General features: G+C 40.4%; 2 protein-coding genes across 2 annotated transcripts; one reads left to right on the top strand and one right to left on the bottom strand.

Annotated features, from left to right (window-relative positions):
* Positions 1 to 374: 374 nt before the first annotated feature.
* Positions 375 to 9810, bottom strand: psmc6 (proteasome 26S subunit, ATPase 6). Its single transcript, XM_085373590.1, has 14 exons — positions 9708 to 9810; positions 9222 to 9301; positions 8751 to 8790; positions 8478 to 8530; positions 7981 to 8048; positions 5543 to 5657; positions 5277 to 5364; positions 4134 to 4195; positions 3925 to 4048; positions 3533 to 3594; positions 2271 to 2391; positions 2107 to 2187; positions 1751 to 1822; positions 375 to 1671 (listed from the first exon to the last, which is right to left on the bottom strand). The coding sequence occupies exons 1-14, from the start codon at positions 9790 to 9792 to the stop codon at positions 1553 to 1555; spliced, it is 1170 nt and encodes a 389-aa protein (XP_085229716.1). The 5' UTR covers positions 9793 to 9810; the 3' UTR covers positions 375 to 1552.
* A 3680-nt stretch (positions 9811 to 13490) lies between these two features.
* On the top strand, positions 13491 to 23935 carry nus1 (NUS1 dehydrodolichyl diphosphate synthase subunit). The gene is made up of 5 exons (XM_085372806.1): positions 13491 to 14016; positions 19940 to 20071; positions 21457 to 21609; positions 23000 to 23099; positions 23260 to 23935. Exons 1-5 carry the CDS (start codon positions 13605 to 13607, stop codon positions 23348 to 23350), a joined length of 888 nt encoding a protein of 295 aa, XP_085228932.1. The 5' UTR covers positions 13491 to 13604; the 3' UTR covers positions 23351 to 23935.
* The last annotated feature ends 2737 nt before the right edge of the window (positions 23936 to 26672 follow it).

Here is a 26672-nt window from a genome sequence, read left to right on the forward strand (position 1 = left end):
GCTTTCATGTGCCCATGCTGGGAAACCTTGGGTTAACTTAGAGCTCCTAACCTCTTATCCTGGTCCCAGTGTTGGGGTCAGCGATTCCAGATAATGGAAAGATATCCTGGAGATGCTGTCCTCGCTCCATGGTGTACAGGGCTCTGAGGCAGCAGCTGGACTGCCTGTTTAGCCTCATGATTATTATTCACAATAAAATATTAGTCTGTGTTTCACTAACAAGCCTGGTACAGTTAAACCAAACAGTTACTACATGACGGACACCAATGTTATCCATTTTAATAAAGCTTATGTGTGTATACACAGGTCATGCTGATTATTGAACAAAAACTCAAAGATCAGATATTAATCAGATTTATTTGCTCTCTCTCCTCCTTTAACATGTTTTTAATGTTAGTTATAATTCAGAATTGGTGACTGAAATGAGCATGACACATACGAACATCACGAGAGAAAGACTCGATAGTTTAGTTAGTTTCTGTTTGTTGTTGGCGCTGAGAAACGCCCGCTGAAAGGCCAAAGCAATGGTGTTGACTCGACCAGCGTTAACCCCGCCCCCTGACTGTGATTGGTGAGGCTGACTGATAAAATTAATTCATGAATTGTCCCTCCTGGCCCTCCATAGACACCCTCTCTACTTTTAGAAATAAAGCATAGAGTTAGGACTGGATCCATTTACACTCCAATTGGTCTCAGCTGCTTCCCATGATGTACCAAGTGTTTCTTCAATTACTGTGTGTTTATACAACACTCTGCATTAGTTACTCATTAGTTATTATTCTCTGGCGCGCCTCCTTTCCCTTCACCCTCAACTAGTGGTAGCAGATGGTCTGCTGGAGGTTTCTTCCTGTTAAAAGGGAGTTGTTCCTTCCTATTTTTGTGCTTGTTCATAGCGGGTCATCTGACTGTTGGGTTTTTTGTATTATTGTGAGGTCTTTATAATCAATATTAAAGAGCCAACTGTTGTTGTGCTTTGGCGCTATATAAATAACACTAAATTAAATCAAGTAGGACCTTCACCATGGATCCATAAAGTTTAGTCCATATTATTATGTCCCAGTTGCTGCCATCTTAAAATATGCATTTCAAAGGTTAATATCACCCTTCTAGATAAAAATCAGAGACTGGTTGAAAAAGTTTAAAAGCAGACTAAAACATAAACTGAACACCTCTGTGGTCATCTGTGGATGTGATTAGTTAACAGGAGCATGTTTTTGTCAAATTTCCATTTCAGTTGTGAATAATTAAGAAGAAAACTGAACGATGGAAATAAAACACAGCTTCGGCAACAGTTGTATTTGTGGACATAAAGCCGTTTTATACAAGTGTAGATTATAAGACAGAGCCTCTTTCATGTGGTGTAAACACTGAGGCAGGTTCGACTAATAAGTGGAAACAGCAGGTAACGTCACTATGAAAGTCACTTTTGGCAATCTTAAAGGTGGAGGGATTTTTTTTTCCTTTTTCCTTTTAATACCGCTTCCCAACAAACAAACTTTAACACAGCAAATCCATGACAGAGGAATAAAAAATAAAGAAAAGGACAGACAAGTTATACAGGTTTGTAGTCCAGCTTAGACTCGAGCTTCTTTGAGTCCGCCACCTTCCTCACGGCCTTCATAAAGTCCTCCTGAGTTACGTACTCACGATCTGAGCGGATGGCAAATAACCCTGAAAACATACACAGAGCCATGTGAGAGAAGAGCTTCTCAGAGCTCATCATAGATCTGATAAGGAATGATCATCTGACCTGCTTCTGTGCACACGTTTCTCAGGTCAGCTCCATTGAAACCATCTGACAGCTTCACAATGGCTTCAAAATCTGAAAGTAATCATACAGTTAGATCCATGAAAACGGAGGTCACGTGTCGATTATTCTGCAACAAATACATTAACAAAAGCCTTCAAAGAACAGAGATATGTACAAGTCATGAGTAGGCAGCAAAGAGGAAAGCAACCTGTTGTTCATCTGAGGGATTTTTGTCAAGTTAACATGCTGAAACTTCCAGGCAGAGCACCTTAAATGAGCAAACTACCAAAGTAACACAGAGTCCGTTTGACATTTGGATAAGTGCAGCAGGACTGAGGTGAAGCTCGTCTACTCACCTATTTCTCCGTGCTTGGTGATAGGACTGGAGTGAATCTTAAGGATGTCAAGACGAGCCTGCTCATTGGGCAGTTCAATGTCTGAGGAAGAGACAAAGGAAAGTGGTTTTCCTGCGTGGGCTCACATAGCGCTGACAGAGAAGCTGAACAGGAGAAGTTCTTACGAATTTTGCGGTCCAGTCTGCCAGGCCGCAGCAGGGCAGGGTCGAGAGTGTCAGGTCTGTTGGTGGCCATGATCATCTTGACTCTGTGCAATGTGTCGAAGCCGTCCATCTGATTCAACAGCTGAAAACACACAGACGTCATGTATTCTGTGTGATTAAGCACTTGTCCACTGCAACGGCAACCATGTTACTGGTGACTACAAGAGTCAAGTTAAAAACAACAAATGTTTGGAAAGGTCTGCTTCAAATGAACAACCGACATACTGACGTGATGTCTTATTGCCTAAACAGACCCAGTACAGACGATTGAAAAAGCGTGTTGTGCTGTTAATGTCTTTGTGTTAACATCTGTTATAATAACAACAGATGGGTGGGGTGGGTTGGGTGGCTGCGTCAGGAAGGGCATCTAGGGTGAGTTGATGTGCTGCTTGTGAGCAGCCAAAAGCATTTTTAATCTCACAGACTCAGAGAGACGCTTTTATTGCTCATGTTAGGATCACAGACATTCTCTCTTACAACACTGTAACCACACAATTTTACTTTCAGGTAAACTTGTCTCCTGTATAGAAAAATGGGAATGTGTGGTATGTGGATAGCATAGTGAGTACCAGCCCAGAAATTTGGAGTACTTCTGATTCATGTCACACATGGCAGAACAAAAGTGGAGATGCTGTAGCTCAGGGGGGAAAGCAGGCAAGACACTAGCCCCAGTATATAGAATATAGAAAGTATTTAAACATAGAAAGTGCTTGTATGTATGGGCGAATGAGGCACGCTGTATAAGAACCAGTCCACTTTAAAAGCTTTGCATCAATTTGATGGAGATTTTGTGTGTGAGCTTTTTTCTCGTGCAGGGTAAAAACGTGCATCCTTACTCACTAAGGCTCAATTATACTTTCATTTGTACTTTGCTTTCAAATTCATTTGGTTTAGTATGTTTCTTACTGTAGATAGTCACTACGTGACTGCAGAGTTACTATAAACTGATAACTGGCAGTTATTATTGGCAGGGACTGATACAGCTAAGGACACCCTCCAAGTACAATACAATTCTGTAGAATGGAAAATGAAGTCCAATAAAATGTTTTTTAGTTTTTATAACGGCACCTAAGCTGGACACTTGGGGTATTGGGTGGATTGAGCACCTTCTGGCTGCAACATGAAAGCATGACGCAAAACAGGCGATCACACTGTTCCATATTTGCTGTTTATATTCAAACAACAAAGAGTGCTGCTGAGTGGTGTTTTGGTGCTTCTGTTACCTCCATCAAAGTCCTCTGAATCTCTCTGTCAGCTGAGGTTCCCTCTGAGAAACGTCGGCCACCTACAGGGAAAAACACAAGTATCTCAAGCACCCTTCTAACAATTTCACTGTAAATAAATGCTCAGTACACAACTCTTTTTTGAATGAACTTTGTGCTTGCTGTGTCAGTATTGAAGCTCACACCTGTGACATGTCTTTACAAAGTACTTCAATTTAATTCAAACTGGTGACAAGCAGGCAAATAAAAAGACAGCTCCTGTTTTCAGTACGTCTTAACTTTAAGTATGATCTGAATTTTGGAAATACGGCTTTACTACTTTAACAAAAGAATTTCCCAAATATGGGATAAAGCATTTCCTATCGTTCTCTGTAGAGCTGACGCTGACTTACCAATGGCATCAATCTCATCCATGAAGATGATGCATGGCTGGTGGTCCCTGGCATAGTTGAACATTTCTCTGATCAGCCTGGCACTCTCACCAATGTACTTGTCCACAATGGAGCTGGACACCACCTACAGCAGCCACACAGACACACAATAAGCTGAGTGACTGTGTCCGAGTGTGGCAGTACACTCTGATGGAGCTGCTGAGACTCACCTTCAGGAAATTGCAGTCCAGTTGACTGGCCACAGCTCTAGCAAGAAGAGTTTTTCCAGTGCCTGTTTCACAACAAATCATCACTGACCATTAGAAGTACTGGTTGTACGGATTTCAAAAATACTACATCGTGTTCTACTCGATTTATCACATTCACAGACTTGGGTGTCCATGCCACCCGCCTGTCTTCCTGACACCAACACCCCCACCAGGCTTTTACGGCTGATTGATTACATTATGCTCCCAACGAAGAATCAGTGGGGGAAAAAAATTGTTGCACCCATAAAACAAACATATCATGGATGTATGATGAAGCCTATTGGCGTATTCACACCATGCGTTAAGTGAAAATTGGTGTGATTACATCAGTTCAAGAAGGTGTATTGAAACCAAGACAAGGCTGACATTTTCAGCTTAGGCAACAATTTGCTACACACTGCATTGAGGTGTGATTAGAGCGTGTAGCCTTTAATGTGTACAGCACTTTGGCTTGCACTGACAACCCAAGGCTAACTAGAACTGTATGTTCAAAGTCACTTTTTGCATATGAAAAACAATGAAGAACTCTAATTGTGATTAAAATCAGGTGCAGTTGAAACACTAGTGACAAATGAGTAAAATTCAGCTTATTCAGCCTCACTTTAACACAAAGACAAGAAGAAACACAGAAGACTCTTTGGACTAAAATGAGTGAAATCACAGGATTTCTTGGCAAGCTGTGAAAACATTGTATTCTAACTTGATCCTAGCTGTTAGATGTACTCTTCCTCATGCCATTGGCCATTAGGAAGAAATATTCATAGGTTTATGAATGTTTTCAAGAGAATAAAGCATTGTATTATTCTATTTTTATCTTATTGTATATTTTTATTCGATTTTATTCTACTGTATATAGTATATTATTTTATTCTATTCTGTACAGCTGTGTACTGTATTTATTCTTATTGTATTCTAATTTTTGCATCATAACTTTTGCACTGTCCACTTCCTGCTGTGACAAAACAAATTTCCCACGTGTGGGACTAATAAAGGTTATCTTATCTTATCTTATTGTAGGGTCTACCTTACAACATAAAGCACCTTGAGGCAATTATTGCTGCGATTTGGCACTGTAATGTGAAAACACCAGGAAATGACAGTTACCTGGGGGCCCATACAGCAGACAGCCTTTAGGAGGAATGATGCCAACTCTCTGGAAAAGCTCAGGGTTGGTCAGTGGGAGCTCAATCACCTGCAGGAAAACAGCAGCAGCCCCATTATTGTAGACTCATTTAAATATATAATGTAAAACAATGACTAGTGAAGGTGAAATCATACAAACAAAATGTAATAAAACACTGGAGCCAGTCACACTGAGATAAATAATGCAGAGCACACGAGAGTTGAGGAGGACTTCATTTTTGTTGTACCTCTCTCAGCTCACGGATCTGTTCAGACAAGCCTCCGATCTCAGAATAGGAGACGCTGCCAGGGTCCTCATGGGACATGTTGTACACCAGAGGGTCCACCTCCCTGGGCAGGTACCTGTGAAAAAACAGGCCACACATACACTGGCATCATCACATAAGCCAAGTTCAGGAAGCTTCCTTTTTATTAAGTTTGCAGACGACACCACCCCGATGGGCTTCAGCACAAATAGGGATGGGTATCGTTTAGGTTTTATCCGATACCGGTGCCAACCCGGTACTTTTGAAACGGTGCCGGTGCTTAAAGAATGGAGAACACAAACTTTGTCCAAAAACCTCTCATGTTTAACTGTTTTCCACTTTTTCTTTGGTCATTTTAGCCTTTTTGGCCAGGGTGAAGGGAGTATCTGCCATCAAACAAGAAGACAGCCGCATGTAGCTATGATGATGTTTGCTAGTTCACCTTACGTGCATTAATGTAATAACATGGTTAACCTACTTAATGTAAATTACACACGAACAACATTAAGCTACTCGCCCAGAGAAGAACGGCTGCTGCTGCATCATCATCCGTCATCATTTCTGCTACACTGGCAGGGCTAGGGGCCAGGACTCTACTCTTTTGGTTCTTGGGGGATGTTGCTAACTCCGGGTCCGATAACAGGCACCACACCCGCAGTAGATGTGCTCGGTGTGAGGTCTCGCAGCAAGCTATCAAATACGGTGCATTTCTCGGCTTTTAAAAAAACCCTATGCGTCGCCAGGTGTTTCATCAGATTCGAGGTGTTACCTCCTTTGCACAGCATCACCTTAAAGCACTTGTTGAAGGCTGCTGAGTTTGCATATTTTGCTGTGAAGTACAGCAAGACTTTTGACCACTTTGCCTTGGACATTTTTAATCTGTAGCTCTGCTCTAAAAGAATGTACGTACCTCGGCCCGCCTACTGTCCTTGGAAAGGTAAAATGATTGGCTAGAATCCCAAAAAATTCTTTCCATCTCAGGAAAAAAAAAAAAAAGCACCGAAATAATGGCACCGGATACCAGTACCCATCCCTAATCACAAAGGGGAATGAGGCTGCTGACAGAGTGGTGTGAAGCCAACAACCTGCTTCTAAACACCTCAAAAACCAGGAAGGTCCTCGTCGCCTTCCGTAAGACTGCAGGGGATTATACCCTCTATGGAGACTGGGTAGAGACGATTTCTGGGAGTTGCAATCATAAATTATAATAAATTATCTCTCATGGTTGGAGAATACACGGGCAATGGCAGTGAAGGCGATGCAGGGTCTGCACTTTGTGCCAATCCTCAGTAAAAAGAAACTGAATCAGAAGCTGCTTGTGTCCTTACTTACTGCATCTCAGTGTGGTACAGTGGAAGCAGCAGAGCGTGATAAACACAGCACAGAGGATCGTCAGATGCTCTCTGGCCCTTCCTGGAGGAGATCGCCAATTCCAGATGCAGAAGAGCTAAAAACATCCTGACTCCTCCCACCCAGCTCATCATCTGTTCAGCTTAATGTCTTCAGTCAAGCCCTACAGGCCGATGAAAGCCCCCACAACTAGTATGAAAATTATTTAATTTATATTGATATTTAAAGGAAGCTGCAACTGTGATTTCATTATGTCATATAATGACAATAAAGCAAACCCATATGGAGTTTCCCCACTGCAGCAGACTTATTAATTCAGAGATGTAAAAGTAAACAAACCTGTGTGCTGTGATAAATCTATTGTTTATTAATCAGTGCTGAGGGCCGTACTGCAAAGCAGGAGAGCACTTTGTTGAACTTTCAGTCAGAGCTTTCCTGTGTCATCAAAGCAGCTCTCTCTTGTTTCCTGGCTGAATTACTATTGTAGCTTATTGTGAATAACAACCTGATAAAAGATGCTGTGTTCCTAATTTGGGTTTTCAGGAAGCTCCACATTTCCTGGGATCTGCTCGGGCCACTCGCCAGGTTTGGGGGTCACTAGCTTGAGTGCTCCGATTACCACGTGCTCTAGGACCACTGTTGCCTTCACCCTCCACATCTTCTTGAGCACCTCTCTCAGCCCTTATTACTTCTTGAGCTTGTTCTGTTCCTTCTTCCTGATGTTGTTATCACTACGGCCTCCTTCCTCTGCTTGTCCACTACTATGGTAATAGTAATACTGTTGGTTAGCCACCACCATCCTCTAGGTTGTATTCCGTTTTGACCTCTGGACTTCAGGTCACACTTGGCACAGATGTTTCTGTATACTATTCCAGCCACTTGGCTATGGTGTTCCATGTATGCCCTGCCTGCTAGCATCTTGCACCCTGCTGTTATGTGCTGATCTCACTGCTTCTTTACACAGCCTGCACCTGGGGTCTTACCTGGTGTGCCTCTATAAACCTTTTTCTTAGTGCTGTGAGACATGATTCTGGTGAACCAATTCAAAATAATAATCATATCCACCTTACCTCATAATAGTAAGCGTAGTCATGTCCAGAGCCACTCTGGTCCCCGGCTTCAGCTGGGATTTGTCCAACTGGAAGTTTCCATTTTATACAGTCAGGTCAGCATTTGTTGAGAAAGTTTGATTAGTGAAAATTAAACAAATCATTTTTAATATGTCACAATGTAAACATTGTGAAGTGTGTTTCTTCTTTAGCTGTATTGACCCAATATACAAGAATAAAGATAGACTGCCACTGCTGATTCTAAAAATTACATAACTCAGTGCTGAATAATGGAGTACTTCCAGCTGATTTACAACATTGTACACAAAGAAACAGATCTGGTCATTGGTACAGAGTCTTTTGTAAACCTATTTTTATTTCCTCATCATTGATAAATGATGAAAATCAAATGACTTAGCACTCAAAGCTCTCAGATGTGACTACAGAGGGCTTCCAAACCCTAAAGAAAATTCTGCATTACAAGACAGCACAAACACTAGAATGTGATCAACCCTTACCTGCCTGCGACATCCAACCACATATCGGGGTCCATTGGTAGCCTTTACAATGACTGTAATTTAGAAACACAGATGACTTCAGTCAAAAAACAAACAAACCACACACCTGAGTTTAACACTGTAACACATGTCACAGATTCACATTTGTTATTTCCATTGATTACCAGGCTTCAACATAGGTGTTGCATAATGAGCCTGACAGTAGAAGACTAAAGAGAAGTATAAAATCAATCAGCCTTTTCTACCTCTGCTATAATATATGGGAAGACTTACATTTCTCCTCAGTGAGTTGTTTGAGCACTTCTCCAACAATCTGCAGGGAAGACAAATAGTTAGCTAATAAAAAAAAATACATCAGGTCCCTTCTGTTTGTGTTGAAATTAGCTTCATGTACTATAGCCTCACTATTAGTTATTTAACTGGGACACAAAGGGGAAAAGGAGAAAAGAAAAATCACTCTTTTCATATTGTCTGCTGTTAGTTTCTCACCTGTAGCACAAAGCAGCTTAGTCAGCTGAAAGTGTTTAGCACTCTAGCGCATTGGTGGAAACTGCTTGTTTCTGTCTGTTGACAGCCAGAAATATCGCACATCTAATTACTGTCACTGGCTTCAGATTTCTGTCATCAGATAACAAGTGAACAGTCTTCTCTTTGCATTGCTTGAGTGTGACTGCACTGATGTACAACGTTAACCTTCAGTCTTTAGTTGAAGCCAAATGATTAATTTCCACACGGTATATTTACCTGACCGACGCTTTGGAGAGCCTTGAGATCATTCTCTGATTTCTCGTACTGTTTGGTCTGTTCTCGCAGCTGCTCTCTCACTGGAAAACAACGGACAGTCAACATGTTTCATACACACACTAAGAGCTAATTGGAACAGTTTGTTATAGCTAATGCTCGCATCAACGTGAAAAGTCAGACGTTAGCTCTACTTATAGCTCTTGATAACGTTAACAAATAATGACCTCACATTCTTAGATTAACCAGCCTTAAAATATGAATTATCCAATGAACGGACGAACTGTATCACTGTCGTGTTTATGCTCCTAAGCTGGTAGCGAGACCCGGTAGCCTCCATACATTTCCACCAAGAAGCTAACTGCATGACAAAGCACTAGCTAGCTGGTATGCTAGTCAATGCTGCCTGTCCATCTACAAGTAACCAGTCAACTAAACAACACGAATTTCTAGCACGAACGCAAATATCAGTGTTAAATGTTCCTTTACATTCTTTTAGTCGCCCATCAACTTCTTTGTGTTCCAGCAATTTCTTCCTGTAGTCCTGCAGCGCTTTTTCTCTAGTGTCCGCCATGACGCCCCGCTGAATGATGGGAAAATGCGGTGTCACTCCACTCTTGGTTCGTTCACTTACCTCAGTCGGATAGCGAAATTTCGCGCCCCGTGATGTTGCTGTTCGCTGGGATTGATATTCACACACACACTGCTGCCTGTCATTTTGACATGCAACACGTATAATGCAATAACTGATATAACACTAATAGAAATAAATAAATAAACAAGAGGACCCTATAGAAAATTTACAGAGCTCATCTTAGATGATGACAAAAGATGACGAACGTCCCAACCAAAACCTGAGCCGTTTGTACTAGATGATCGTGTAAATAAAGCTTACATTAAAACAGTCCTTCATAAATTATTTAGCCGCATAGCTAAAAAATTAAAGATTAAGTGCACTTGTGTATGCACACCAAAGATCCACACCTGGCTTTTGGAAGAAGTATGGGGCGAACTCAGGGATAAAAAAAACTCACTATAACGCCACAAAACCTAAAAAATGTGGAAAAGTACATTCTTAGAGACTTGCGCAATTTCTTTGGGAGTGTCGAATATGTTCAGGTTGCTCTGGAGTTACAGAAATCCACAGCTGTAAAAACCATTGCACATAGCTTGACTGAACGTCAGACGCAAAAAAGAAGCCAAATGACATAGTCAAGTTTTTCACTGTTGGCCAAAGCCATCACCGCACAACTTGAAGTGGTGTTTTTTAACATCAACTTAGTATTCATCTTGAAGGAAAAACAGTCATCTTTTTCCTTGCAGATGAATACCTAAATACATCAAACATCAAAAATGTCGTCGCAAGAGAGAAATTTGATTATAACTGGATTATAATCCCCCAACCGGTCTCGGCAGATGGCCGCCCGCCTGAGCCTGGTTCTGCCGCAGGTTTCCTCCCATTAAAAGGGTTTTTTTCCCCCTGCCCACTGTTGCCAAGTGCTTGCTCATAGGGGATCATCAGATTGTTGGGGTTTTCTCTCTTGCATTGTAGGGTCTTTATAATATAAAGCTCTTTCAATCAGCTTTTCTTATTGGGCCCTGTTTAAATCAAATTGCTCAGCAATTTGAGAATATTTTCCAATTCAATAAAACAAATTCTAAATGTTAACTTGTATTTCTGTCTCTTTTTATTTTCTGATTGTCATTGGATTGTCTTTTAAATGAACATGTACTGTGATTTTAAAATGACAATGCATTGGTCCTTGTATATAATAAAAATATTGTTTCTTATAAATAAATACTGTTAAATGAATAACTGCTCACTATCAGTTTTCAGGAAATGAATAATGTTGATCATTTTTCTATTAATGGAAAAATGGAAAAGTTCTGCTGACATACGAGCTGTTTATTTAAAAAAGGACAAAGCCTTATATATCATACATACTATATAAACAACATATATAAACAGATTTTCCAATATAATATTTACCTTTGAGTTGTTGGTGCTTTGTAAATGGAAATCTCCAGAGATGAGAAGATGGAACAGGTTTGTAGTCCTGGTTCAGTCTGTTCCTGCATTGTGGTCAGACATACAGCAGTGTTAAAGCTGCTGCCTGAGTACTGAAAAACAAATAATAATGCTACAAATTATTTCTCCTAAAGGATGTAAGCTGTCCAGAGTGCTGCACATGTAACTTTGTGACCATTAACATGAATTCAGATTCGTTTTTTAACCTGAATATTTGAATCAAACTCTGTAAAAATAAAAATAAAAATACAGAGTCGGTGCTAAAAAAAAGAATTAATTTGTGGGAAAATTAAACGTAAATTTTAACTTAATCTGCCTGCTCTATCTGCCGTTCCCAAACACAAGTTTCACCGTGACTGCAGCTGCCAGTCAAAGAATCAAACATGGGAAAGGAGACCCCTTGAATATAAATGATGAGAACTATTGATAGTTAACGAAAGAATCTTTGGAGAAATTTTTATTTTAGTCTTACCCCAGTCCCATCCGCTAACATGGAGGAGGTGGGATTTATGACCTATACTGCAGCCAGACACCAGGGGGCGATAGAGACGTTTTGGCTTCATTTTTGGGGAGCTGTTGTGTCGTCCATGTTATGAGTTGTATGAAAGGTTAAGTTAGGCGTGCAATCTGATATCAGGTTGTACTTAAGCTCTCAAGGTTACTTTGTTTATAAGTTGTTGATCAAGTAATTTCTTTGTGCGTGACAGAACAGATTCATTTTTAAATAACTCATGACCAAAACTAGCAAAATTTGGCATACACAATGAAGTCGTTTACTAGATGATGTATTCGGTGAAAAAACTGAATATGTGAGGGTAGCCAGTAGTAGCCTCAGTGTGGGTACAAAGTTCTCTCCGTAAGTACAGTGAAATGACATTAAACAATCATATAGAAATATCACTGTTTCTTCGTGTGTATAGAAAATGTACAGTGATTGTAAAGTAAAACCCAGGGTCAACCCTGAAGTTACCCACATAAGCTTAAAGCCTTTCTTCACAGTATAGAGGCCTATGAAACAGGATTTTTTACTTATCCAGATAACTTCAAAGCTGACCCTGAAGTTATCCAATTTTTGAATAGCGTGACTTTGAAAAATAGACGTTGTTTATTATCTAAACTTGCATGAGTTGAAAACTGAGTCCAGTCCACACAATTTAAATTCCATGACTTACATTAATGAACAACAGACCACACTGTAGTGATGGGATTTCCGTCTCTTTTTAGAGAACCGGCTCTTTCGGCTCGACTCAATAAAAAGAGCCGGCTCTTTTGGCTCCGAACCGGCGCTTCAGGTTGTTTTGTTGCTTTAATTAATTTATTATTAACAATAATATAAAATTATGCACAAAAGGAATTACTAATGTAAAAAAAAGAAGTTGTTTTATTTATATATATGTTTATATATAAATATAAACCGCATATATTTATATATAAACATATATAAATATATGCGGTGGCCCCTAGAGACAAAGCACGTACAAACTCCAAAACACATTTCTAGCATTAACTGAACTTCCAAAACAGAGCTACCTAGATCACTTAAATGACACAATTGAAAGCATGTGTGTATTGTTTGTGCATTTATACACAAGCACTCATATATATTCAAATAATTTTAAAAAAAAAAGTTCATTTACCTGTTACTACCACACACCAAATCCGGTCTTTGGTACTTGCTGGCTGGTGTAGCCACTAGGTAACAAAGCTCAACACTGCGTCCTAGCATCCTGGCACACTTCTGTTGTATTTTGTACGTGTTTTGAGTTTTTGTGTGCTTCTGAGTTTGTACATGTTTTGGAGTTTTTACGTGTTTTGCAGTTTTTACATGTTTTGGAGTTTTTACGTGTTTTGCAGTTTTTACGTGCTTTGTCTCTAGGGGCCACCGTAAATATACTTTTATTTATTCACTCCACATAAAATGTAATAAATAAATCATATAATACAAAAACCAACTATTCACATTTCAACTTTTAACTATTTAAATTTTCAGCTTTTTCCTTTTACAAATTTAAAGTGAAACAACACAAAACACTGGAAACCACAATACAATTAAATATAAATTACGTCGTTCACGTCAAAGAGTCGGCTCTAAGAGCCATTTCGTTCGCGAACGACACATCTCTACTCTGTTCGGTTCTCTGTAGTCAAACGCATACGCAGCAGCGTCTCGCTTACCTTGTCCAATCCGAGAGCTACGTGTATCACACGCGGGGTTCGGAGTTCAGAGGTTGCCAACCAACAAGATGGCTGCAGTCATGATGAGCCATAAGCACTGCTGAGCTCATTTACGCGGATAATATATCAGAATAAAGTGGTCGTGTTCTTGTACTTTATCCTGGGTTTTCCCCCTACACGAAATGCGGACACGAATGGCGCTTATGTACAGTTTGTTATGGCGGCTATTACTGATTCTCGTTCACGTCAACAGAGCGCTCTTCTCTTGGCTCCACGTCCGCATCCAGAGCTGGAAGGGCCGGCTGTGGGAGCGAGCAGCGACCGTCCTGCTGTTGCCGATATCTCTAGTTGGATTTCCAGACTTTCAGAATAATCTGAATCATGGCCCAGATGCTAATGTTAAACCGATAACTGAAAAGAGCACCGGCGGTGGCCGGTCACGGTGTCTGTCTGACGGAAAGTCCCTGAAGAAGATACCGGTCCATATCGGCCTGTTGGTTGCGGAAGAAGAGCCCAGTTATCCGGACATAGCAAACGTGGTGGTGTGGTGTATGGCTGTCGGCATATCCTATGTTAGCGTGTATGATAATCACGGTAAGCATGTTACTCCTATCAGCTGAGTTTGCTGCTTGCGCTTTTATACAGTGAAGTTCATAAAATAATAAATCACAGCTTCATCAAAAATAGCTTTAAACTTGTTGTTTTAAAAAAAAACTATACACGTAGTTTAGTGTAGTTTGGATATTATTTGGACAAGTTCATCCGATGTGAATGCAATGATTTGCAGATGTCACTGAACCCATATTTTATATCTTTATATCTCTCTCTTACACACACACACACACACAGATTCTTAAGTGGAAAAAAGAAAATCATAATTCCAGTCTTAAAGAGTATTAATGCGTGTGAGCTTTAAATATTCAGTATTCTTCTGACTCTTAAGCATTTTTATTTTATTTTATTAGATGTACATTGTTTCTAATATGCATTTTAAAGATATTGTTTCCAACTTTGAGGCTTTTAAGATTACATTGTATTACATTCATTCTCTGTATAAATTTCCCCTTTAATGCTTAGGCTGAAGATGTAGCGAATCTTTTCCTTTTCAGATTAGCAATACCCTGTTTAATTGTTTACATTAAATGCAAATTAAATCTGTCTTTTTTCACCACTTCCAAGTCCTAATTTTGTTTCAACATACTTTCAGCTACAGACACTATTCAAACGTTAAAACTGCGCAATATTTAACTATTAAACTTGTATTCATCTTTTCATTTTTTTGGTTGATTCTGTTCATTTGGCCGTCACATTTTCAGTAGGAGAAACGTTTCATCACTCATCCAAGTAACTTGACAGTGACCTCAGCTGACTGCAGATTTTCACTAACCTTATAAAACGTTATTGTGCAAATGCACTGTTTATAAGATTGGGGAAACATGGATGAGTGACGAAACGTTTCTCTGAGTGAAAACGCTACATCCAAATGAACAGAATCAACTTTTGGGATTCACTTACCTGGATGATTGAGCATCCATCAAGACTTCATTTTGTTGCTTTTTTTCCCCTGTTACAGTTATGTTTCTGCTTTTTAACTTTAAGCGGAGGTTATACTGCAGCTGAGCATTTTAGCCTCAAATTGTTGAAATTATTGTCCCCTTCTCCCTAAATGACAAATCTCGTAAAGCTAACTGATATTAATGTTTTGACTGAATTAGGGAGAGTGCCTTCTGACTGAAGTTATTTTACATTCCCAAACTACCTCAGTTGGCCCCTTTTGATATGGAGGAGCAGCGGCTCTATTCCATCCCTCTCTAATGACCAAGCTCCTCACCTTAGGGTCTCTCAGATTGTAGTTTTTGTCATTGCCAAATGATGTAAAGTCTCCACTATGGTGACGGTTTTTTATTTAGCAGTTTTCTACCTATCCCTCAGTTAAAGCACTTCATACAACATGCCACATTGTGTCTGTCTGATTACTGAATCACACAGACGTAAATACAGTACTTTTATCTAACTTTCACACACATTCAATTTTCAATTCAATTTTATCACAATAGCAGTCGCCTCAAGGCACTTTATATTGTAAGGTAGACCCTTACAATAATACATATAGAGAAAAACCCAACAATCATATGACCCCCTATGAGCAAGCACTTTGGCGACAATGGGAAGGAAAAACTCCCTTTTAACAGGAAGAAACCTCCAGCAGAACCAGGCTCAGGGAGGGGCGGGGCCATCTGCCGCGACCGGTTGGGGTGAGAGAAGGAAGACAGGATAAAAGACATGCTGTGGAAGAGAGCCAGAGATTAAAAACAAGTATGATTCAATGCAGAGAGGTCTATTAACACATAGTGTGTGAAAAAGGTGACTGAAAAGGAAAACCCAATGCATCATGGGAGTCCCCTAGCAGCCTATGCCAGCATAACTAAGGGAGGATTCAGGGTCACCTGATCCAGCCCTAACTATATGCTTTATCTTAAATCTTAAAAGTAGAGATAGTGTCTGTCTCCCGAATCCAAACTGGAAGCTGGTTGCACAGAAGAGGGGCCTGAAAACTGAAGGCTCTCCCTCCCATTCTACTTTTAAATACTCTAGGAACAACATGTAAGCCGGGAGCGTGAGAGTGAAATGCTCTAATGGCAGGATTTTGAATTCAATTCTGGATTTAACAGGGAGCCAGTGAAGGGAAGCCAATACAGGAGAAATATGCTCTCTCTTTCTAGTCCCTGTCAGTACTCTTGCTGCAGCATTGGATTAGTTGAAGGCTTTTCATGGAGTTTTTTAGGACTTCCTGATAATAATGAATTACAGTAGTCCAGGCTAGGAGTAATAAATGCATGAACTAGTTTTTCAGCATCACTATGAGACAGGATATTTCTAATTTTAGAGATGTTGTGCAAATGGAAGAAAGCAGTCCCACATATTTGTTTAATATGTGCGTTGAAGGACATGTCCTGGTGAAAAATGACTCCAAGGTGCCTCACAGTGTTTCTAGAGGCCAAGGTAATGCCATCCAGAGTAAGAATCTGGTTAGATACCATATTTCTAGAATTTTCAGGGCCGAGTACAATAACCTCAGTTTTATCTGAATTAAGAAGCAGAAAGTTAGCGGCCATCCAGGTCTTTATGTCTTTAAGACATTCCTGCAGTTTAACTATTTGGTGTGTGTTATCTGGCTTCATAGATGGAGCTGTGTGTTATCAGCATACCAGTTAAAATGTACACTATGTCTTCTGATGATACTGCCTAAGGTAAGCATGTGTAATGTAAACAGAATTGGTCCTAGCACTGAACCCCGTGTAACTCCCTAATTAACCTCACCATGTGAAGAAGACTCAACATTTACATGAACAAATTGGAGTCTACTAGATAGATATGATACAAACCACTGCAGTGCAGTACCTGTAATACCTACAGCATGTTCTAATTGCTCTAATAGAATATTATGGTCAACAGTATCGAACGCTGCACTGAGGTCTAGCAGTTTCTGTGCTGTGATGAGCTCTGAAACCTGACTGAAACTCTTCAAATAAGCCATTCCTCTGCAGATGATCAGTTAGCTGTTTGACAACTACTTCTTCAATGGTTTTTTATATGAAAGGAAGGTTGGAGATTGGCCTATAATTAGCTAAGACGGCTGGGTCTAGAGATGGCTTTTTAAGTAAAGGTTTAACTACAGCCAGCTTGAAGGCCTGTGGTACATAGCCGATTATTAGAGATAGGTTGATCATATTTAAATTTAAACACATGTAGATGAATGCATTAGGGCAGGGGTGGCCAACCAGTCAGAGACCAAGAGCCACTTTTTTTTTACTGTGTTACCGCAAAGAGCCACATCATACGCATGGGCACACATGAACATCACCCATCCTTTCCTCTCTCTCTCTCTCTCACTCACTCACTCACTCACTCACTCACACACACACACACACACACACACACACACACACACACAAAATACACAAAATACACACATCTCTGCTCAGCCAGATTTATTGTAAATGTCACACACCAACATGATAATGACAGAAATGGACTCCTACAGTACTAAAACCACAGGCCAGTCATTTTCAACAATGAACATTGTGTGCACTGTCTCACACACACAAACTCTCAGTTCAACCAAGTCCACAAACAAAAATATAATAATCTACAATAGCATTTACTTTTATAATGCATGTTGTTTAGTGGGACTTCTGGCATTCCTTGCCTTGAACAATCCTCTTTAAATCTGGCTTGTATTCCGTTGTTGTCACTCGAAGCAATTCTTTCACATGTGTGTCAGTCAGAACAGATCGATGCTTTGATTTCACATGTTTTAGGGTAGAAAACACAGACTCGCAGACGTATGTTGACCCAAACATTGACAGTATCTTAAGCGCAGCCCGTTTGACATTGGGGTATTTTTCCATTGGCACACTTTTCCAGAACTCAATGGTCCCTTCCCTTAAAGCAGGTTTCAATTGGTCCTCTTCACAAAGATCGATCATCTCCAACTCAGCCGCAGCTTCATCTGTGACTAGCGGGACTTTCAAACAGCCGGTCTCTGCATTAAATGGGTCGGCGAGGAACGTAATCTGTGGCCTTTTCAATTGTAGATCATGGAACCGGGTCACGAAGCTTTCGTGCAAGTTTTCAATCAGCGTTGCATATCTGGCTCTTTGCTTACTCAGGGCAGCACTGGCGACTTGCCCGCTGGCTTTTAGCAGAGTGGGAAAATGCGTTAAATCTCCCTTTTGAATATGTGTCTTGAACAGCTTCAGTTTGTTGACAAACGCAAACACACTTTGCACTAGGTCAGGGAGCATTTTTAACTTACCCTGCAGGGTCAGGTTCAGTCTGTCCAAGTGACACAGCATGTCGACCAAAAAGGCCAGATCCATAATCCACTTGAGGTCCGAGAGCTCGGGATAGTCCTTGTCCTTCTTTTCCATAAACAGTTTCACGGCATCCAAAAGCTCAAAGAAGCGAGAGAGTACCTGGCCTTTTGACAGCCACCTCACAGTGCAGTGCAGCGGCAGGTCACCTGGAAGCCCTTGGTCCAGCTCAGCGATGAGATTCTTGAATTGCCTGTGGTTAAGCGCATGTGTGCGGATATAGTTGACGATTTCCATCACAGGCTTCATGACGTTATCTAAATTCAATGATTTAGACACGAGTTGCTCCATGTGGATGATGCAGTGGAAATTCCAAAAGTCAGGAATAGTTTGGTCAGCTTTGCACAGCCCCACAAGCCCGTTCACAGATCCCATCATGGCTGGTGCTCCATCCGTGGCTATTGCAGTTAATTTCGTTATGGGCAGATTTGCTTTTTCAAATGCAGCCATCATGGTTTCTTTCACATCTATGCCACGGGTTCTGTCTTTTAATGGCACAATATCCAGGAGTTCTTCTTTGATCACACAATCGTTTGAAACAGACCGTGCAAATATTGCCAACTGAGGCTTGTCTTGTATATCACAACTCTCATCCAATGCGACACTAAAATACTCACATGCTTGAAGGTCAGAGTGCAACTGTGATTCAATAGCCGTGTTAATGTCCGATATTCTGTGTTCAACAGTGTGGCGGGACAGTTGGACGTCTGATACCATGCGTTTTAATTTGTCGTTTTCAGGAGACAAGATTTCAACAACATCACTGAGGCATTTTTTAACGAACTCCCCTTCATTGTATGGCTTTTTAGCCCGTGCAATGTTCCAAGCCAGCTGATAGGATGTGAGCGTTATGGTCTCTGACCGCTTCGTAAATTTTTGGAAAAACTGTATCTGCTTTTCTGCCTGACTTTTCAAAGTGGCCAACTCGTGCTTGCGAAGTTCAGTCCCTTTTGGAAATTCCTGGTCGATGTTAGCATGGAGTGAGCTGAAGTGGCGCTGAAGATTTGAAGCTTTGAAATGCGCTAATGACGTCTGACATATAAGGCAGAATGGCTTACCATTGCGTTCAACAAAAAAAATATAAACTCTCCCACTCTGTTAAAAACGTCCTGTGTTCATCTTCATATTTTCTTTTTGCTGTGCATTTTTTTCCTGCCATTTTAAGGGCGAACTTGCTCCTACTGGGAAACTTTGCGGTATTTTCATCTCACACACATGCGCATTTGATGAAAATACCGTATTGAACTCAAGCGAAGCGAACGCGCACATTTTAAAACAACAACATAAAAAAAATCAAAACACAAACTTTGATATGAACGTAAGAGCCGCATGAAACCAGGCAAAGAGCCGCATGCGGCTCGAGAGCCGCGGGTTGGCCACCCCTGCATTAGGGGATTCAGTATTTTGCACATTGATACCTGGTTTCTCCAATCTATCTATTGACCTTCCAAGTGGTAGACCACGCACCCTACTGACTGAGCCACAGTTGCCCCTAATTTTGGATTTATTTGCTTTGTTTTAAAGAAAATAGATTCTATCAATCCAAAAGTCATGTTTCTTCACAATTACTGTTTCTGTCTTAGGTCTACTTGGTGATTTTGATCAACCTGAACTGAATGATGTGCTTTTCCTCAACCCAGGTGTTTTTCAGAAGAACAACTCTCGTCTACTCGAGGAAATAAAAAGGCAGCAACAGGATCTGCTGGGTGTTGATGGATCTATGCACAGTGTGGAGTTCCTGAGCAGTGGTAGTGACCAACACCAGCACAATGGTAAGAACCTGGCATGATATCTTTGATTTTAAGTTCATACAATTACAGACTCAGATGTACTTGGAAGCTTTTTACCAACAAGAACTTTTAAACTTGTAATACCAACATTTTGATTAGTAACTGTATTTTAATTGTATATTTCCAGATCAATGTTTTTCTTGTAATTAAATTCTGTGACTGTTACATATAAGTAGTTACATTCCAAAATTTCTGTGTCCACTTGTTGGAAGTGCCTACAACCTCATTTTTGTTTTCTGTATTGTTCTTCATTAGGTTAGATGGAATCCACTTATAAAACTTCAAACTTCAGACCCTTACACCCTTTACTTTGGAGAGCCCCCGGTTCTGGGGGCAAAGGGGTTAAACTGTAGTTTAACGTCAATTCTTTGATGCAAATATCAACATGTCTGATATCCATAGAAACCTCAGAATCTCAGCTAAATGCTAATATAAACCATTTCTACAACCACTGAACACAGCAAAAAAATAAATAAAAGAAAGACAATTAAATGAGTAGTTACGTAATTGTGCAAAAACACACACCTGAGCCACTTACTCTCAAGTTCAAACTTTTCATGTAATGTATGTACAGGCTGAACTTTATGTCCTCACACAGTGTCAAGAAAAAAAAATTAAGTCAATGTTAAACCATGATGAGCTGGTCCTGAAGTTTCGAATTAAGACAATAAAATAATGGAAATTCTGGGTTCATCAGATTCTCTACAGATAGAAGTAGCAGGTAAAATTTCATGGGGCAGTTTCAGCTGTTCTTGGTAAAGTTGCTGTCACATCTGAGGAAGAGAAATAATTTCAGATACCCAGTTGACCAGTCATGTTTTGAGCTACGAGTCCACTGGTCTGGCTGGTCAGAGCTTTTTATTCAGACTTGGATTGGTAATAAATGCCACAAATTCATACAGTGAAGTTACATGGTTGGTGTGAATGGTTACATTTAAGAATAGGTGAGTCAGAAAGTGTCAGTTCATTTCATCGTAGTATTTATCCACATATTTTAGTTTTCTTTAAGTAGTTCCTTTGTGGAAAAAAATTATTAGTCAACGAAATGAACATAGATGGTAACATAAATAAATAATGTCACTAATTGGCTTGTTCCACTGAGGTAATGTCTGACTGAAGCCGAAGCATCATTATATTGACCCAGCAGTTTCTCAGTTTACCCAACAATATGTTTCCCAGGTGTAATCTAAAATCCCTCAACCCATACTTCACCAGTGTGCTCCAGTAGTCTACATCAGGTGTGCAAGTGAGGTTACAGTATTAAAAAAAAAAATTTACAAAGTTGAAAATTTGGGTGTGTATTTGCAGAAGAATACCATTAGTAGTCATATTTAATTTAATGTGTTTTTATGTGTCCTTTGTTGCAGTTGTGTCCTGCAGGCCCACAGTGAGGGTGCTGTCTCCTGACGATGGGAAGCAGAGCATTGTCCATGTAGCACAGCAGCTCTGCCGCTCTGTGGAAAACAAGGAAAGGAGCTTCAAAGACATTAATGTTTCCATGCTAGACCTGCTTCTCAGAGGTAGCACTTTATGCCTGTGTGCATGTGTAAAGATACTTTGATGTTTTTCAGAACACACTTGAGAGATTGTTGCTCACCAACCTGGGAACACCTTGGTAGCCCTTAATAAAGCTAGAGGGGGTTACTGAAGCTGCGTGTGCTTATTAAGAAAGTCTTAGAAGGCTTCTTTTCCCTAATCATTAGAAGTGTGTCATGGAGTTCATTAACTCATTACTGTTGAAAGCAAAAGAATTTCAAGATCCAGTGGATGTGTGTACTGTGTGTTTTAAAAGTAATTAAGACGTGTATTAAGTATTTTATTCTGTCTTTATCCACTCACTCCCAGCTGGTTACGCAAATGGCCGCCCCTCCCTGAGCCTGGTTCTGCTGGAGGTTTCTTAATATTAAAAATGTTTTTTTTCTTTCCCACTGTTGCCAAAGCGCTTGCTCATTTTGGGGGGGGGGGGGGTTATATGATTGTTGGCGTTTTTGGTTTTCTTTATTTATTATTGCATTGCATTATTTTAGGGTCACCTTACAATATAAGTGCCGTGAGGCAACTGTTGTTGTGATTTGGTGCTGTATAAATAAAACTGAATAGGATTGAATCATTATTGGACAGCTTAAAGAAGGAGCGTAACCTGTAGAGGATCCAGGTTAGCTGCGCCATGTCATGGGATTGTACTTTTACATGCAAGAGATGGACATGACATTGAAGTGCTGTAAAATGTTTCTCCTGGGCATTTTTCCCCACTGTTGAACCTCTTGTGTAAAGAGGCCTAGGAAAAGTGTCGTATGGATATGTCCAAAAAAATACTAAGAGGAGAAAAGTGAATGTGTGCCATGTAATTTATGAGTGTTGGGGGAAAGAACAAAGAAGCACAGATGTAGCAGTCAAAATGTCTTTTTGTTATTTGACACAAAATAATATCCAAAAACCATTAAACTATTTTAAGAAATAAATCATCTTGTAACAGAGGTATTACACAACATATTGCCCCAGTAGAATTCCAGTCCACTGGTTAGGCTTCTGTATTTAATTAGACTATCCAATGCAACAGTTCAGCCAATTGGAGACAAATAAATGCAAAACAAACAACCTCTAGAAAATCAATTTAACTTAAATAATGACTCAAGTTTTCTAAAATTCTGGGGATTGGACACATTTATGGCACCAAAAATGACCATAACTGTGGAGAAGTGTATTATCCAGTGAGAGTGGATGTATATTACCTAAATTTTCTTTAACCTGTGTGGCTGTGGATCTCGGGTGACAGCTACACAAGTACTGCTGAATGGGAGCCACTCTCAGATTTGAGTTCATTCTATAGTCAGAACATGCAGATTCTCAGTAAATAGGAGAAAAAAGATTGTCTTGATAACATGTTCGCTTTCTTTGTGCTTGTTTCAGAATCAAAGAATATTCCAGACCCTGAGTTGGTGGTGAAGTTTGGTCCTGTGAACAGCACACTGGGCTTCCTCCCCTGGCACATCAGGCTCACAGAGTTCATGTAAGCTTCTTTACATCTCAGAATTTGCACGTTTCGATGGACCACGTTTAATAATGACAATAAAGTATGAAAGTTTGTTTGAATTTTGAAATTGATGTCATTAACTGAATTCACTTTGAAGCGCACTATGTTCAATGTGTAACCTACTCTGTGCCCTCAGCTCCCTGCCATCCCACAGAAATATCTCGTATGAGGACTTGTTGGGTGCCCTGCAGCGGTACGGGGCTTGTCAGCAGCGGCTCGGACAGTGATATTAAATACACAAGTGTGGGCTTTACACAGCCAGGACATCCCGGACAGGTAATGACTACCGTCCCTCATTACTCGTCGGCTCAGCTATGCCCATCTGCTGGACCTCTAATACAACAAGACATTTCAAATATATGGAAACCAGGAAACATAGCCAGCCAATCTTTACCACCAGCTTGTCTTCTAATGAATTCACATTCCAGGACTCATGGAACATGCTCGGTAAAACAAGAAAAAATGGCACTGACGTAAGACTGTCTCCACAGACTCGGTGGTCCTAACACCCTTGTTTGTTTCATTCTTTCTCCAGCTGTCATTTACTGCTGATGGAAAAATTGCCTTCACATAGACTATATAAAGAAAAAACGAATCTTTTTGTGCAAGCTGCATCACAAGGAAATATAGCAGCAGTTTAGGGGCATGCAGCACAGGAGCTGAACAGCAGAGTGGCTAATGTGTAAATATGAGAAATTCCTGTAGCTCTGTTTGTCTCTGTGGCCTCCAGCTTGCAGTCATGTTCATGTGTAGTGTTGTTTCATGCACATACAGACGGTTGTTCAACATTGTTTTTGGTCTGAAATAAAGAAATGCACTGTGTGTATTTGAGTGTGTTTTTGTGTCTGTTAACACTCTTAGAGGAAAAGAAAGCTCCTTTTATGACAGAATGAACTCTTTCTATTATGATTTAACCTCGACTCACTGTGTGCTTGGACACGACTCAGTTCTTTATATTTTGCTTCAGTGCAGCAAGACTTGTTTGTCATTTTTAAGGTGGTCTTGAATAATAGTTTGTCTGAAGTTTTTCTTCGGACATTAGTCTGAAAATGGTTAGGTACAATGTTGTTTTTTTTATTGTTTTTTTTTAAAGTCACTTAGCATATAGATCGTTGAATCAAGCATAAATCCAGCTATGAAAAATGCCAACGGTGACATTCTGATGGGCATCAAATAGTATTTGTGCATCAAAAAAGTTTTTAACTGAAAACTTGGCATATTAGCATTCTTTGCATTTTAGTTTTATTATTTCACCAAAACACAACAGTCATCTCAAGGCACGTATTGCCATGTCCTTGAGATATAGAAACAGAAAAAATCCTGCAAGGTATTGGCACAAGACCCGTGAGATGGATCTGACCCTTCAGGTGATCCATATGTTTTCGAAGCCTCATGTAAAATGGTTGCTGCCAAGAAGCCATTCTTAAGGAAGCTGAGCAATGCCAAACTACACAATTTTCTTCCCAGACCAATCATTTCAAAAAATCGTGGAGGGGTGACTTGGCTAGGGTTGCCAACCGTCCCTTAAAAAACGGAATCGTCCCGTATTTAGAAACAAAAGTACACGTCCCGTATTGAGCTAATAAGGGACGCACTTTGTCCTGTAACACAGTGAGAATCAAAAGTAGTCTATAAATGTTTATGGAATTAACACTTTGTTTGAAAACATAATTCCCAGCCCCTCTCCTGCTTTGTGACCAATGAGCTGACACCACACTTATGACAATTCGAGTATAACAATTCAGATTACCGCTCATCTCATTGGTCGAGGAAAGGTCGCTTACAGAGAAAATACCGGAAGACAACAGATGACCACAACAAGAAGCATGGCCAACAGGGAAACAAACGCCGACACTGCGGTGCAAGTCTCGGACGACAGTACACCTAAAGCTGGGCAAACACTGTGCGATTTTTTTTCAGTCACGTTATTCAGCTCCTGCTCAAACTGCACGATTGACTCGCAGGGGTTAGAAGTTGGTAGGTCACGATGCAGGTCTCACACTATACGGCCCGATGCTCCGATGCGACCTGAGTGCGCACACTGTGCCTCCATAACACGAAGGTTATAACAGAAAATCTGTCGCTCTCCCTCTCTCTCTCTGTCTTTCACTCACACAGACACACCACCACCATCAACTTTGCTAAATTGCTAATGAAAAACATTGATCAGGCAGCTGTGACTGAGCAGCAGTGTCGATCCAACTATTTTCACGGTTGTTGTGGTCGTGATCATTTTGTGATGCCACATCGAAAAGGCTCGGATGAGCTTTCCAAAGTTCTCCAAGTTGTGCCTCCGTCGCTTGTGTCCAGATCACACGCTGCACTGCCGTGCTGCTCCGTCTTTTTCACCAACGTTTACGTGTTTGCGCGTGAGCAGTGTGAGCCCCTGTGGTGACACCCTCACGAGCGATTGATGATCGGGAGCTGGTCGTGAGGTGTTAATCACTTCTCGTTACCCCACGTATACTACACGACGCACGATGAAGGCCAAAATCGGTCCGATCACTCAAAAATCGTCTCAAAATGGGCCTAAAACCGCACAGTGTGAGCCCAGCATTAGAGCAGCAATGTTTGTTCCCCTCAGAGAAAGGGAAGAATGGGAAAAGGAAAACACCTGGCTGGAAAAAGTTAATATGGGCATGTGCAATGAATATCAGCGCTATGTGGCCAGAAGTGTGATAATATAACTTATTTTGTGTAATAAACAACTGCAAGGATAGATGATTACAACAAATTGATGACTAATACATAAAAGTAATACATAGATGAATAATGATGATGAGTTATGATGCGTAATCATGGGAACAAGCGGGTTTACAAACAGGAGCAGCTGATTAGCATTAGAAAAGCTGAAATAATACCTCAACTGAAGCCAATTGTACTAAATGCACTAAATGTGCACTGTTACAAGAATATTTTTCTTTCTATTGTTTTCTATTATTTTAAGTTAAGCAGGACAGAGTTCTTTTAAAGAAAGATTTACTTATATTCTCAAAAGTTAAGCATGACAGGCTTCTGTTTAAGAAAGAGACCTGTTTTACTGTGTTAATGTTGTCATTTTGAGCTAAAAATAAATGGCTAAATGATCATTTGTTTCACATGTGTTCATATCACAAAGAATACACATCTACTTAAATCAAATTCAAGTCAAATGGTTAAAAAAATAATTTCACACACAAAAAAAGAGCTAGAAAATTCACCACACTGGGAAGGGTGAAGACAACTGGGTCGCCCGGCCCTGGCCACGAGGTGTCCCTTATTTATTTTTCAGGGAGTTGGCAACCCTAGACTTGGCCTATGTTATCAATGAATGCTTCACATACCATCTGGAGATCACACCTGCTATTTTATTATTTCTCATCACAGTAATTTTACTTAGTAAAACTTGATAATGAATGCAATATTCTAACCTCACTCATAATGTAACAGCAGTCTGGCGAGGAAGGAGCGGCTAGCCGGTCCAGCGGGCATGTGGTGTGGAGGTTAGCCGGATAACACGGAGCCAGTCAGTTAAATTAAACAACAGACCTTTATTCCTTGTCAGCAACA

The sequence above is a fragment of the Diplotaxodon limnothrissa genome, linkage group LG15 (genome assembly GCF_057381915.1).
Source record: "Diplotaxodon limnothrissa isolate DT_005_m linkage group LG15, D_limnothrissa_male_GT1.1, whole genome shotgun sequence".
In the NCBI taxonomy this organism is placed as follows: Eukaryota; Metazoa; Chordata; class Actinopteri; order Cichliformes; family Cichlidae; genus Diplotaxodon; species Diplotaxodon limnothrissa.

Coding starts and splice junctions, on each gene's coding strand:
- psmc6 (XM_085373590.1), bottom strand. CDS start 9,792: ATGGCGGACACTAGAGAAAAAGCGCTGCAGGACTACAGGAAGAAATTG. Junction 5,658..7,980: donor ACTACGCTTACTATTATGAG/GTAAGGTGGATA, acceptor GTTTTTTCACAG/GTACCTGCCCAGGGAGGTGG. Junction 4,049..4,133: donor TGGACTGCAATTTCCTGAAG/GTGAGTCTCAGC, acceptor TGGCTGCTGTAG/GTGGTGTCCAGCTCCATTGT.
- nus1 (XM_085372806.1), top strand. CDS start 13,605: ATGCGGACACGAATGGCGCTTATGTACAGTTTGTTATGGCGGCTATTA. Junction 20,072..21,456: donor TGACCAACACCAGCACAATG/GTAAGAACCTGG, acceptor CCTTTGTTGCAG/TTGTGTCCTGCAGGCCCACA. Junction 21,610..22,999: donor GCTAGACCTGCTTCTCAGAG/GTAGCACTTTAT, acceptor TGCTTGTTTCAG/AATCAAAGAATATTCCAGAC.